The sequence below is a fragment of the Canariomyces notabilis genome, assembly GCF_033297395.1.
Source record: "Canariomyces notabilis strain CBS 508.74 unplaced genomic scaffold N656scaffold_16, whole genome shotgun sequence".
NCBI lineage: Eukaryota > Fungi > Ascomycota > Sordariomycetes > Sordariales > Chaetomiaceae > Canariomyces > Canariomyces notabilis.
The window spans coordinates 604,825-617,566 of NW_027041838.1; the positions used below are offsets into that span (position 1 = coordinate 604,825).

General features: G+C 53.8%; 6 protein-coding genes across 6 annotated transcripts; 4 read left to right on the plus strand and 2 right to left on the minus strand.

The window, feature by feature from the left end:
* Nucleotides 1-140: 140 nt before the first annotated feature.
* On the minus strand, nt 141-1,268 carry N656DRAFT_799518 (Allantoicase; the record flags this gene model as incomplete). Its single annotated transcript, XM_064817879.1, has 2 exons — nt 141-1,114; nt 1,178-1,268. 2 exons carry the CDS (start codon nt 1,266-1,268, stop codon nt 141-143), a joined length of 1,065 nt encoding a protein of 354 aa, XP_064668807.1.
* An 819-nt stretch (nt 1,269-2,087) lies between these two features.
* Nucleotides 2,088-3,341, plus strand: N656DRAFT_756323 (uncharacterized protein). The gene is made up of 3 exons (XM_064813116.1): nt 2,088-2,269; nt 2,336-2,443; nt 2,567-3,341. Exons 1-3 carry the CDS (start codon nt 2,134-2,136, stop codon nt 3,076-3,078), a joined length of 756 nt encoding a protein of 251 aa, XP_064668808.1. The 5' UTR covers nt 2,088-2,133; the 3' UTR covers nt 3,079-3,341.
* A 490-nt stretch (nt 3,342-3,831) lies between these two features.
* N656DRAFT_178784 (uncharacterized protein) lies at nt 3,832-5,277 on the minus strand. Its single transcript, XM_064808761.1, has 6 exons — nt 5,100-5,277; nt 4,999-5,034; nt 4,834-4,927; nt 4,693-4,780; nt 4,546-4,639; nt 3,832-4,494 (listed from the first exon to the last, which is right to left on the minus strand). Exons 1-6 carry the CDS (start codon nt 5,127-5,129, stop codon nt 3,949-3,951), a joined length of 888 nt encoding a protein of 295 aa, XP_064668809.1. The 5' UTR covers nt 5,130-5,277; the 3' UTR covers nt 3,832-3,948.
* Nucleotides 5,278-6,591: 1,314 nt separating this feature from the next.
* N656DRAFT_781084 (uncharacterized protein) lies at nt 6,592-7,154 on the plus strand. The gene has a single exon (XM_064815513.1). The coding sequence runs from the start codon at nt 6,825-6,827 to the stop codon at nt 7,077-7,079; it is 255 nt and encodes an 84-aa protein (XP_064668810.1). The 5' UTR covers nt 6,592-6,824; the 3' UTR covers nt 7,080-7,154.
* A 1,122-nt stretch (nt 7,155-8,276) lies between these two features.
* Nucleotides 8,277-11,323, plus strand: N656DRAFT_838042 (uncharacterized protein; the record flags this gene model as incomplete). Its single annotated transcript, XM_064818841.1, has 6 exons — nt 8,277-8,326; nt 8,560-9,087; nt 9,143-9,220; nt 9,273-9,755; nt 9,806-10,518; nt 10,574-11,323. The coding sequence occupies 6 exons, from the start codon at nt 8,277-8,279 to the stop codon at nt 10,972-10,974; spliced, it is 2,253 nt and encodes a 750-aa protein (XP_064668811.1). The 3' UTR covers nt 10,975-11,323.
* On the plus strand, nt 11,262-12,071 carry N656DRAFT_781088 (DUF1763-domain-containing protein). The gene has a single exon (XM_064815514.1). The coding sequence runs from the start codon at nt 11,554-11,556 to the stop codon at nt 11,884-11,886; it is 333 nt and encodes a 110-aa protein (XP_064668812.1). The 5' UTR covers nt 11,262-11,553; the 3' UTR covers nt 11,887-12,071.
* The last annotated feature ends 671 nt before the right edge of the window (nt 12,072-12,742 follow it).

Here is a 12,742-nt window from a genome sequence, read left to right on the forward strand (position 1 = left end):
CAACACCCGATGCTCCTTCCCCCGTCTCCGTTTATAGCCTCTCCCTACGTTCTAACTCATCTTTCCTTGTTTGATGTTGGGACGAAGAGTTGCCAACCGCCCCGCCGCCTCCAACCCGGTTTCAGTTGCCCTGGTCACCGTCAGACAGCCCGCTTCGCAAAGACTCTCAGTCTTTTCACTCCTCCATCTGGCACCATGATGAGCTTGACATGGGTAAATGCCTTGTCCTTGACCCGGCTTTCGACTGGGTGCTCTTGATCCGGACCGCACTTGACAGGCTCTGCCATCTCTATCCAATCCGCAGCATCGGCCTCTGGTTCCCGCTCTCCCTTCCACTCAATCGCCTCGATTCTCACTTGCTGAGGATAGTTACCCCGGAAATGGGCTGTGTCAACGATGAAACTTTGTATGAACCCAGCCGCCCCAAGCCTGATAATGGCCCAGTCGAAGTGCCCTTTGGTGCGAGACCGAGCAGTCTCCCATCCGTCTCCCATGTCCCTCCCGCGGCCTGGTAGGATCAAGTTATCTTTGCTGCCAAAATGCTGGTCACTGCACGCGACAGCTACTCCTCCATTCTGAGCCGCAGCGAGGTCGATGATAGCCTCCTTATCTTCTGGAAAAACAGGCACCGCATGCCCATAAAGACGGAACCTGGCGATGCCTCCATCGGGGTACATATTCAGACGGACATGGGTATATTGCTTCCGCGTCGGACTGTCCAGCTTCCAGCCAAATCTTTGGGATGGGCCGCATTCTTGGATACCAAGGATGGTTTCCCAACCGCCACGATCTCCCTTCCAGGAGAGAACTTGCTCGTCATCCTGGCTGAAGCAGCCTTCGACCGAAACGGCGGGCGCGTGGTTGCCGTTGAAGAAAGCTGTGTCCACTTCGACGCCCTCGACCGTGCCAGAGGCCACGCCCAGGCGAATCACAACCCAGTCGAACGGCTCAGCGTTGTGCCGTCTCGTTTCCCAGCCGTCATACCAGGCGCCTGTGTACACCATCTTGCCCGGCTGCCTGATAGGGGCGGCCGGGTTTATGAGGTTTGAGGCGTCGGCGAACCATTGGTCCGAGTATCCCAGGACTTTGCCCCCCAGCGCCGCTGAGATGAGGTCTGCTCACACCACATGTTAGGCACGAGCACAACGTCGTTGGGGTGATACGCGGGCTAACAAACCAATACAACTGGAGCGGAAGGTCTTGTCGATATTGTCGGCCGCGATAGGAGTGACCTTCACATGCTCAAGCTTGTACTGGATCTCGTCCATTATGGGTGAGGACATGTAACAAGACCCAATGCCTAGTAGATGACGATCCCAAATTCCCAACAACGGAACAAAGAGGACCGACTCACGCAGAAGAAGACTTCAAGATGACCTTATCTAGGTGCCGATACCGCACTTTGTTGGGACGGTTGCAGTGGGCAGAACATGTTAGGAGCACCCCAAAAAATAGTTCCTAGTTAGCCAACTCCGATAAGGCATGGTCCTCGAAGTGGAGGCCAGCTCCATGGATCCATTCTGTAGCATCTGCGCCGCGGGGAACTCCATACAGTCAAAATGCTCGTGTGACCTCCGATTCACCGAGGTGGAACGTTTGGCCCGGCACGGCAGTGGAGCAAGCCACCGGACTCGGGCCTTGTTGCGCAGATAACCCCGCTACACTGGAGCGTTGAAATGCGACCGATCTTACTGGTCCAAGCCTTCTGTCGGTTTCGGTGCCGTCATCGACATTGACCATCCCGTCCAACCACCGCCAATTGCACATGGACCGGGCAAACAAGCACACTGCCGAAGCCAAATTCGTCAGCAGCAGTGAGGAGTCGAGACGAGACTTTCACTAATTTCATAGATAAAGGGGAGGTTGATCGCCAAGGCATTTGTCGGCGCCGGCGTCCCTGCTCTACATTACTGCCTGTAGGTATGGAAGCTTACATGGGACGGTACCTCCGTAGGTAGGCAGCTAATCCTGTTATGTCCAGGCTTTCCCCCCGCCACATCCTACTGCAGCTTCAATGTGTGAGACTCGAGGATAGCTCAAACGGTAGACGATCATTTCAAACAACTAGTGATTCACGGACGACAGAAGTACATCTTTCAGCAATCGAGAGTATCTCGTAACAGTAGCACAGCAATGGAATCTGGAGAGCCACCGCAGCCCGCAGAGCAGGGCGCTGCACCTGCCCCGACGGAGAGCGAGCCTCTCCTAGGGAGACCGGGTGACGCAATTCAGAAGCCCGACGAGCCCATGATCAAGAACCTCTGGCTTGGTGAGCTCCAGAAGCCACACTCATTAGCATAACTAGCCCGGCTAACCCGGATCATCATCCATGCAGGAACCGGCTGGCTAGCTCAACTCGGCGCCATCATCCTGGCCGTGATAATCTGGGTCTCGGTGTTTACGCACCCGATGCTGCGTCTATTCTCTCCGCACCCCCTCCTACGTGGGTATTTCCCGAAATCATCTATCCCTTCCATTCCGTCCCAAATCACCCAGGCAGAACGCAAGAGATAGACCACTCAAACTAACTTCACCGGCTGCTTTTGCCCCGCCTATTACACCACAGAATCCCTCGGCATCTTCACAGCCATCCAGGCCGTCCTGCTTCTCCAGCCGACTCACACGCCGACGACCAAGCTGCTCGGCCAGCGCGGCCATTCCGCTCTGCACGTACTCTCCTTCATGCTTTTCGCGGCCGGCACTGCCATCATCGAGACCAACAAGCACGTCAACCGCCTCCCGCACTTCCACAGCGCGCACGCCTACCTGGGCGTGTCCACCGTCGCCCTGCTGGCCGTGCAGTACCTGTTCGGGCTGACCATCTGGGCCGTCCCAGGCGTCTGGGGCGGCCTGGACCGCGCCAAGGCGCTGTGGAAATACCACCGCTATGTCGGGTACGGTGTGCTGCTGCTGCTCTTAGCCACGGTCGCCAGCGCGGTGGGCACGGACTACAACCGGGCGGTGCTCGGGATCCGGCTGTGGAGCGTGCTCCTTGCGGAGGCTTTGATTTTGGCGGGTGTCTTGCCCCGCGTGCAGCTACGGAAGCTGGGGATTCAGCCGCGACAGCGGGGCGGTTAACACAGGATTGGGTATGTGCAGGAAACGGGTTAAGGCCTGTGACTGGAGGCCCTATATACGGCAGCTGGCGTAGTCTAGGATGGTTATTATTTCAGTCTAACATTTTTGTGCTATTTTCCTTGAAGAGCAGCTTGGGTTGGATACTGAACCTTCTCGGATAATGTGGGATGGCACTTGGGTAGCTTCAGGGAGCAGACCGGACGATGTACCTATGTATGTGTAACTGACCTGTCTACTCCATAATCCAATATCGAGTATCAGCCAAAGTGTATTGCTTCTTCAGCTCTTATGATGAACGCGATATGAAGAGGAACCGGGCTAAAAAGCTGCATGCGTAGCAAGTCATTATTTATGTGCTATGGCATCACTATCATCTCCTCAGGGTATACGCTAAAGCTAGATTCCAATCCCCCCGATACAGGCAGATACATGCCATCAAACACTGTTGTTGACATCCAACGTGCCAAACCGCCTCCCCCTTGTACCGGATCACCGACAACTAATCGTCTCTCATCTCATCCTGCACCTAAGCCGCACCACCGATTTCTCATCGTTCAATCCACTCATCAGACAAGCCAGCTGTCGATATATCGTGTCAGCTCATCCATCCAAGTGGATTTAACCATGTCTGCTTGAGTTCGAGTGCCCCCAGCCAGTACATCCGCCCTTTCTTTGTTTTCATTTTGTGGAGCTGTTGTTCTTTTGCTTTATTACTGGACGCCGACAATCCGGCAAGTGAATCGTTGCCGAAGAAGAGAAGAAGAATATAATGGTATCAACAAAAGAGAGTGTAATAGAAATCACAGCCGTTAAACTCCAGCCCCCCTGGTGCCCCTTAATGCGCTAGAGCGCGGGTATCTCGAGCTTTAATTAAGGGTAAGGAGTGCCCTGGTCCATGGGCCAATCATCCTCGGTAATACTGGACCAGAAGAGCCAGACAAGCACTACTGACACGAGGGTGAACAAGGTCTGGAACAGTGAGCCGTCGATCCGACCAGTGGTGCCGTTGCAGATGTAAGGGCTGACGACAAAGTTGAAGATCTGCCCCACAGCGAAGGCGACCGCCGCCGAGGCGAGGTAAATCATCGGCCTAGTCTCGCCCAGGACTCTCAGGACGAGGACTGTCTCTAGCGCAAGGTATAAGACAAGCCAAAGCAGCGGCAACAGCAGGTATAGAACGTAGAGCGCGATATTCCGGTTAGGAAGCTCGTAGCTTGAATTCCAAAATCCGGTAAATTGGAATCCGGTATCGAGGGCGATGTATCCGACTCCAAGGAGGAACACGAGACCTGAGCCGAGGGTCAGACCAATAGATAGTGGGGTCCCATCATCCATGAGCTGGTAGCCGACAATGCCGTTGAGAAAAAGCATCCATGTGGTTGCCGATATAGCACCAATGTGCACGGCGCTGAAAGCCTGGGACTCAAGTCAGCGGGGAAATGCTCGTTTGTCCCATTGTCCACCTACCAATCGTGCTCTGGAGTCCAACGGAAATCCTCCTATGGAGAAGATTTCGCATATTGATATTATCAGGTATCCGAGCAGGAATGCTTGCATCTCTCTGCCGACAACGTTAGAGCGCAGGACATACGACAGGAAAGCAGGGACACCAACCTCCGCCCAACAGCTGCCCTTTTTCTCTCCGACCGGAGTAGCAAAAGGGCGGTAACGGCGATTGCAGCTCCACAAAGCAGGATGGATCCTGAGTATGTCAGTTACTACACCCCCCACTAAGTTTTCAAGAAGACTACCAACCCAAATTGCCCAGGAACCTTCCGTCTGGCAATGGGATCCCCCTTAACTCACAGCCCAGCCATGGTCCTGACTGGTCATCTGTGGGCGAGACGAGCTGTGACAGAAATCCGGTGAGCACTCTGTGTGGAGATGAGGCGACCGAGTTCCCGCTGCGGATGCACTCACATTGCAGATTGGGAGAGTAGTGTCCCGACAAAACTCCTGTATTGAGATTCTGTCAGCATCGCTTGACCCGGCCTTTCCAATCCCCAGTGAATGGCGCTCACATCGAAGTTGCCGAACTTTGTTGAACCCATTGTGTATTGTGGAACCAGGCTAACTCGGGTGGATGGGTTGGTTGAGCCGCGCGGCCGTGATACCTTTCACGCCGGTTTGTATACCTCGAACAAGCGGGTAATATGACGTCGATACGCGCACAGAACTCCAAGTCAGTCTTCCTTCGTCTGTCGTCTGCTATTGCTCCCAAGCGACCATCAGGTTACGCGCAGTGTCGAGGGTTAAACAGATGTCGGTGTCGGGTGGAGAATTTCGAGTCGGTGCCCAGAGTCTCATGAGCTCCCAGCTAGCCCAGTAATGCACCCTCCTCTTTCGCAATGCGATTCCCACCTCTTTCTCGTTCGTGCAGTCCTCCTTGGAAGTCGCGCGTGGGCAATGCGCTCTTGAAGGGAGGATTGGATCAATCGTCCCTACCTTCGGGGCGGCAGGATGCGATGATGGGGGTGCGGTTGACGATGGAGAAGCAAGCGAAGCAGCCCCAGCCTGCCGTCAGATCTCCGCAATATAAAACTCAATGCCTGCTTGCTTGCAGGCTGGGGGAACTGCCACCTCAAGCCAACCTTGCGGCAGGAACGCAAGACACCGCCCCACTGAACATGCCCCGTTGCCGGATCCCAGCCGTACGATTGGATGAAGCCCTGGGGCCTTTTCCCCATCCAGGAACCAAGCCCAGCCTCTTGCGAAATGACGGTTGGACTCGGAACCAACCACTTTTCCGGCCATTTCCCGACGTTACCTTAAACCAGCCGCTGGGGGAAAATTAAAGGGAGGAAGTTACACTAGTCGAGCACTCAGAGCTGGAATTGAATTACGCAGCGTACTTACAGTACAGATACAGATCGCGAGGGACGTCCAATCTACAAAGTATACCTATACGGCGAACTGCGGCGACGGCGCTGTTGGCAGCGGGGCGTCCTACACGTGCAGATGGATAAGACTTCAGGTAAGCCATCTGATATTGAGGGAATGCAGAATGACGCCGTTTATGCATGATGAGCTGGTCGCCAGGTAAGGCTTACTTTGCTGGGAGGAAAATGCTACCCTTCCAGGTGTATGAAACGGTAACTTACGCTACCCACGTCAGGTACAATACTTACATGCCCAGCGTGCACAGTCTGAGACAGCCTACGGAGGAATTACGGAGTACACTACGGATATGTGCAAGCCATTTTCAATGTCCGTTGGCTGCTGTAAGCTGCCGCTTATTATCTACTGTGTAAGTAACTATGGATGTCTGGCACCATGAGGTTTGGCTTCCTAACGTTGGTTAGGTGTACGGTCTTTAACGCTAATATAGCTCGTGTGAGAGCTGAAACTGTAGGTCCTGTACAACGTCCCGTCTTATCCTACTACCCGTGCAAGGGCCGAACAAACAGACACCAGATCATTAACAAACCAATGTAAATACCATTGCTCCGAAATACCGATACAATACTTCGGGAACATCAATTACTGGTCTCGCGTTTTCGTTAATCTCAGACAACCCGATCCTGCGAGTCTTTGCTTTCGATTTCAGCCTTTCAGGTGCTACACAAACGGATGGGAGTATGTGGGCTCGTGGTAGGTAAGCGTATAAGTTGAAAACCCACGGGCAGGGCCCTTTACTGGTGTAAAGAGACGCTTCTCTTTCCTCTGCCCGGCATGAGATTGTGCAATTCTCGGAACCTTTATTCCAGTAATGGCCGCCCAGGTGTTTACACTCGCATATAGCACGAATGTTGGTCGTTGGAACCGCTTGGTTTCTACAGGCCTTATTCTACAACCTGTACACTACATCTGTAGATATTCAGTATTCAGGCACTACCGAGATCCACGATGCAGATCAAGGAGATCTGGTCCTGTTCCGGGTGATGCCACCAGATCCCGATCTTGCAGGATCGCTACTAGGTAGCCGACCTCAAGTCATCGTCAGCTACTTTGACTTTTCGGGGGAGAATCTACCAGATAGCAGGAAAATACCAGGATCCTAACGCCGAACAGGCTACATCATCATGAGATAGTAACGATCTACACTTTGGAGGAGGAGCCTTGTTGCAGAACAGGAGTGTAATGGAATGTCCAAGGTACCTTCTGGTAGGACGCTACAAGGCTCATGAGCTCAGAACTCACGAGCTCACGGTAACATTGATACTATGGATTTAAATAGAACTAGCATCAGCATGCGCCTGAGGGCTTGGAGGGCTTGGACGGATCCACGTACAAAAACATAGACTACGTCCGTCGTCGGCTGGTATGAGAGCGATTGCCAACCTGAGGGTGGCGCGGGTGGCTAGGCTGTCGCTTTGTGAACGGCTGACAGAGGAGTTTTGTCTTATTACCCTGTAGTCTTAACAGACAGCCAGGTGGTGGCATTGGCGAGGATGACACTCAAAAAGTGGGCATACGACGGCGTAAGTGATTTGTTACCTTGTTGAGCAGAATTCTTGAATGTTTTCCCTGCCTGTCCTTGAAACGTCTCGAGTTGAGATGCTATCTAAGTAAACCAGTCAGTACTTCAAGTTCTCAGCAGATCGAAGCCTTGCTTGGCCGGGCAATTAGCGATAACGAGCCGGAGCCGTTGTCGGATTGCTTGATGGCAGATTTATGCCCAACTCTGAAGTTGATACTCCTCGTACATGCTGGTCTAGGAACTCACAAAGTGACTTTTCAGGTGGCAATCCTCAGGAGGAGGAGGTGGTGGTGGTGGCCAGAAGTCGACTCCACTTGAGGAAAGGAAAATCTGTGTTCGACTTCCATACAAAAGGTTCGTTTCAAGAAGTTGCCGTCCGACCCCTCGTCTGGTCTGATCTCACGTCGTGGGTTTGTCGTTGTGCCTGTGACTTGGGTCACTCCGCGAAATCCAAAAAAGAGTCCATGTGATAGGTTGAGTTGTCCCGTGGACTCCGACAAAGGTGTGAAAAAGGGGGGAGCAGAAGATAATAGCGAATCCAAATGTGCTGGACCAACGATTGAGTGTTTTCAGTGCCGTCTTGCCGAGTCGTGCAGTGATCTGCTGCGATTTGCGCAGAGCTCTCCGGTTCTCCAAGCTTTCTTACGAAGAGGAATGGTCAGGTCACTGTGACTACTACTTGGCGCACTGTGCAAGGCGGGCAACGGCAGCAGAAGCCGACGCAGACAGGGATGCTCCCGTTTAGCAGGCTGACGGCTTGGCGGCCAGAAGGGCGGACATGGGGCTTCTCGCCTTAGCCGTGCGGACAACGGGCTGTCTTGAATCGACGTCAAACAACCAAGTTCGACCAATTCCAACATTCCTGTAGCAACCGATCACCGGCCGAACCGAGTCCTGAGCCAACGCTGCCGCTAGGTTGCCCCCGTGACCGCCCCCCGATGAGTTCCTTAGCCTCGGATCCAGTCAACTTCAGACAACGCCCCCCCGATTCCCCACACGGATTCCGTCGTGCACCTGCACCTTAGGTTCTGCTGCTGCGGACGAGGGCTGCTGCTAAACAGCCCCATCTTCTTCAAAATTCCGTCACCGAATCCCACCCGTCTTCCCTCAAACATACCCCTCCGAACACTTCCCGCCCACGACGAGCGAGACCTCCGGCACCACCGCCAGCAGTCGTCCTGGCTCCTTACATCGCACGGCCACGGCTCCCCCGCCGACGAGCCAGCCTACTCTGCGTCTGAAGACGGTTCCGACGAATCCTCGTGGACCGACACTGGTGACATCGCCGAGCAGCTCGACCAAGAGGACCCGCTGCGCCATCGGCTGAACGAGACTCTAGACGATCGCCTACTAGCTAGTATTTTCAAGCGTCATCCGAAGCCTCGCTACAAGAAACAAGTCCGGTATCAAGGGGGATCATCGTCGGGAAACAGCCCGGCGCCGTCTCGAAACGCTGGCTCCGTTAGCAAAGAAGCTATCCGTATTCCCGACGTTGGCGCTCGAAAGGTCTCCAAGGCTGAACGCCTAATAGCCGCCATCATGGCGGGGGGCACTAGTTCCATCCACGGCCTGACGGGCAAGCCGTTACTGTCGGTCTCGCTGGCAACCTTGTATCTTGAGAGTGTACACTGACATGAGTTCCAGATACTTCACTTCAATATTTGTATCCTTAGGTGTATTCCTTTTCGGATATGATCAGGGCGTCATGTCGGGCATCATAACGTACGTCTGCAAGCTTCCTACTCTGCTTGCGGCATTCGCTGACAGCCTCAAGTGGAAAGTACTTTGAAGACTATTTTGACCAGCCGTCACACTTTCAGATTGCGACCATGGTCGCTATCTTGGAGATTGGCGCCTTAATTTCTTCGCTCATGGTAGGCAGGATCGGCGACATTATCGGCCGGAGAAAGACCATTCTCTACGGTTCCTGCATCTTCTTCGTTGGCGGCGCCTTACAAACATTTGCCTTGAATATGGTCATGATGATGGTCGGCAGAATCCTGGCTGGTTTGGGTGTGGGCATGCTCTCGACCATTGTTCCGGTCTACCAGTCCGAGATCTCGCCCCCGCATTACCGGGGGAAACTTGCCTGCATTGAGTTTTCGGGCAACATCATTGGATACACTACTTCGGTTTGGGTGGACTACTTTTGCGGCTTCATCGACGGCAACCTCTCCTGGCGCTTGCCCTTGTTGATGCAGTGCATCATGGGCGCCCTGCTTGGATTAGGGAGCTTGATTATCGTGGAATCGCCGAGGTGAGTACTTTTGCGTTTCCGATGCTACTTAGTTGCTAATGCCATACAAGGTGGCTTCTCGATAACGACCACGACGAAGAAGGCATCGTAGTCATTGCTAATCTGTATGGCGGCGGTGACATTCACGATCCTCGGTCTAGGGAAGAGTTCCGCGACATCAAGATGAATGTCCTCCTGGCCCGCCAAGAAGGCGAGCGCACTTACAGCGAAATGTTCAAACGATACAGCAGGCGCGTCTTCATCGCCATGTCGGCACAGGCGCTCGCTCAGCTCAACGGAATCAACGTCATTTCGTACTATGCCCCTTTAGTTTTTGAGGCGGCTGGCTGGCATGGCCACGACGCCGTCTTGATGGCCGGAATCAACGGCATTACGTACTTCTTGTCAACAATCCCGCCTTGGTATATTGTGGATCGATGGGGTCGCCGTCCGATTCTACTGTCAGGAGCCATTGCCATGGTCATCTCACTCTCGATGATTTCGTACTACATGTACATCAACGTCGCATCCACACCCAAGATGGTCGTCATCATGGTGGTGATTTATAATGCCGCCTTCGGGTACTCTTGGGGCCCGGTCCCCTGGCTTTACCCACCCGAAATTCTTCCCCTGAAGATCCGCTCCAAGGGCGCCAGTCTGTCGACTGCCACCAACTGGGCTTTCAACTGGCTGGTGGGGGAGATGACGCCAATCCTCCAAGACTTAATCCACTGGAGACTGTACCTTGTACACGCATTCTGGTGCGCCGTCAGTTTCGTCGTTGGTAAGTCTTCCCACGCTTTCCTTTCAGTCCAATCCACATTCCTAACTCTCGACAGTGTACTTTCTATACCCAGAAACTTGCGGAGTCCGTCTCGAGGACATGGACGCCCTATTTGGGGACGCCACGGGTGCGACCGGCACACCGGCGATTCACGCCGAGTCGGATGCCCTCGTACGTGCCGGGTCACCGGTGCCCCCGCTCGATATCAGGAACCAAGGCAACAGTGCTGCTAGGAGATTTGGGTCTGCTGCCAGCGCGGCTATCCCCGGCCTGCCTATCGATCCTCCCGATGATATTGGTGATGATGACGGCAAGAAGAGCGGGTCTGCTAGGAAATCCGGTTCCCACCAAGCGGGAGGGTTCGGTGGGTGGATCTCGAGGATCATGGGCCGTGGGCGGGCCAGCGGATCGAGTAGTGGCGCGCAGTACGCGCCACTTGACCAGCGCGAGGATTAGAGTGGTGGTTTTGGGATTGGGGGGGCTATATAGAGTAGAGATCCTCCAGCTTTTGCTGACTGCTGGCTGCAGCTACAGCTGGTGCGACTGCGGCCGCGGCTTGCTTCGGGGTGTTATGTGGTCACGTTCTTGCATATAGATGGTGCGTGTTCATTCAGGGTGTGGCAGTGGCTTCGCTGAATGAGAGCATCCCTGGTTTGGGAACAGCGCATTTTGCATCTTACTTCTGGGTTTGGTATCCAACCGTTGAACGGCGAGACTGTTGAGCGCAACACATGCGCTACTGTCTGCCGGGTTATTTTGGGCTAATATAGAATCTGTATCCATATACGCTTTTTGCTAGTGGTATATAGAATTCTCTGATATAAACCTGCCCGATCCAAGTGTTGTGCGTCTATTCAGTATTTGACTATGCCACTGTGATCCAACCTAGTATCAGAGACATGGACCTGGTTCTTTGTACTGTACTGCAGTTATGATTCAAATGGCCCGTGCGAGAGAAGTCTTAAAGCTTTCTTGTGTCCAAAATCTTCATCTCACAAACTGGACTGTTTTGAACCGACATCTTCCTTGCACAAAATGTCTAAGCTCGAACTCCTTCATGCATACAGAAAGCTCCTACGGGCAAGCCTTCGCGCGGTGCAGTTCTCACAGCCGTCGCGGTCAACGGTCATTGAACAGCTGCGCACAGGGTTCCGCGACCCCAACGGGACCTTTGACGCAGAGAGAGTCAGGAGAACCGTCTGGTTCCTTAACGCGGCAGCCCAGGAGCGCGGGTTAGAGCACAAGATCCTCAAGAACCTGTGTCGCGTGCACTGGGAGAGGATGCGCGAGGCACGCAAGACGCCCTGGAAATTACTGTCCAAGATGTCAAAGGACCAGACGCAGGCCAAGAAAAAGAAGAAAGAGTGAGCTCGAGTGTCTTGATTTGTCTCCTTCTCCTGTCCCTGTGTGCTAATGTATACACCACAAGGTCTGTCGATCCAGTCAAGGGCACCGAGTTTGACCATTATGAGAGGACGATTGCCATGCTCAACGACACGATGGGCTTGTGTCTGAGATGACAGCTCAATCAAGACTCGGAAGTACATATCGACCTCGCTATCAGGTTAATTCGCACGGTGCCGCCAGCCGGCTGCCGGATGCCAATCGGTCTCGGCACCCATGATCGGGGCCGTCTCGGTCTTTGCTCCACATGCGAACCGGGACAGTTGGTACAGTAGCCTCCGCATTTCGACATGCCCCGGGAAGAGCTCCGCCCGCGTCCGAACCGATATCGTTTTGAGACAGGGAGTTGATCGTCACAACGACCCAAATAACCAAACGAGATCCTGTTTTGGTTCGCCTCAAGATTGAAAATGTGATCCGCTGGCACTGTGCATGGGCAGGCAAGACTTGCATTTCAGAATCCTGCCGTCGCCCGATCATCTCGATGGGATCTACGGATGTGCGGAGAGAATGCCGATTCTCATAGGCGGGAGGATGGAGGATGGTGGGCCGTTGACTGTCGCACACTCATGCCGCGGCCCGCGGAAGGACCCCTCGGCATACACGCGCTCTGCGGTGATGTCCTGTAATTACCAGCATCCATATTACCCTGGAGTGAAAAACTGGGCGGTTCACAATGCGGTACTCTCTATGTTGAATAAGGAATTGCTCAAGACTTTATATCTTGAAAATGCAGTTATGAGGCAAGTCTGACAGATTCCGGCTGGCCGACTGGAGGCAGTAAGGCGCGAGTACTAGGGTCGTATTTATGTATATATTC

Coding starts and splice junctions, on each gene's coding strand:
- N656DRAFT_756323 (XM_064813116.1), top strand. CDS start 2,134: ATGGAATCTGGAGAGCCACCGCAGCCCGCAGAGCAGGGCGCTGCACCT. Junction 2,270..2,335: donor GATCAAGAACCTCTGGCTTG/GTGAGCTCCAGA, acceptor TCATCCATGCAG/GAACCGGCTGGCTAGCTCAA. Junction 2,444..2,566: donor CTCTCCGCACCCCCTCCTAC/GTGGGTATTTCC, acceptor ATTACACCACAG/AATCCCTCGGCATCTTCACA.
- N656DRAFT_178784 (XM_064808761.1), bottom strand. CDS start 5,129: ATGGGTTCAACAAAGTTCGGCAACTTCGAT. Junction 5,035..5,099: donor CAAAGTTCGGCAACTTCGAT/GTGAGCGCCATT, acceptor ATCTCAATACAG/GAGTTTTGTCGGGACACTAC. Junction 4,928..4,998: donor CTACTCTCCCAATCTGCAAT/GTGAGTGCATCC, acceptor TTTCTGTCACAG/CTCGTCTCGCCCACAGATGA.
- N656DRAFT_781084 (XM_064815513.1), top strand. CDS start 6,825: ATGTTGGTCGTTGGAACCGCTTGGTTTCTACAGGCCTTATTCTACAAC.
- N656DRAFT_781088 (XM_064815514.1), top strand. CDS start 11,554: ATGTCTAAGCTCGAACTCCTTCATGCATACAGAAAGCTCCTACGGGCA.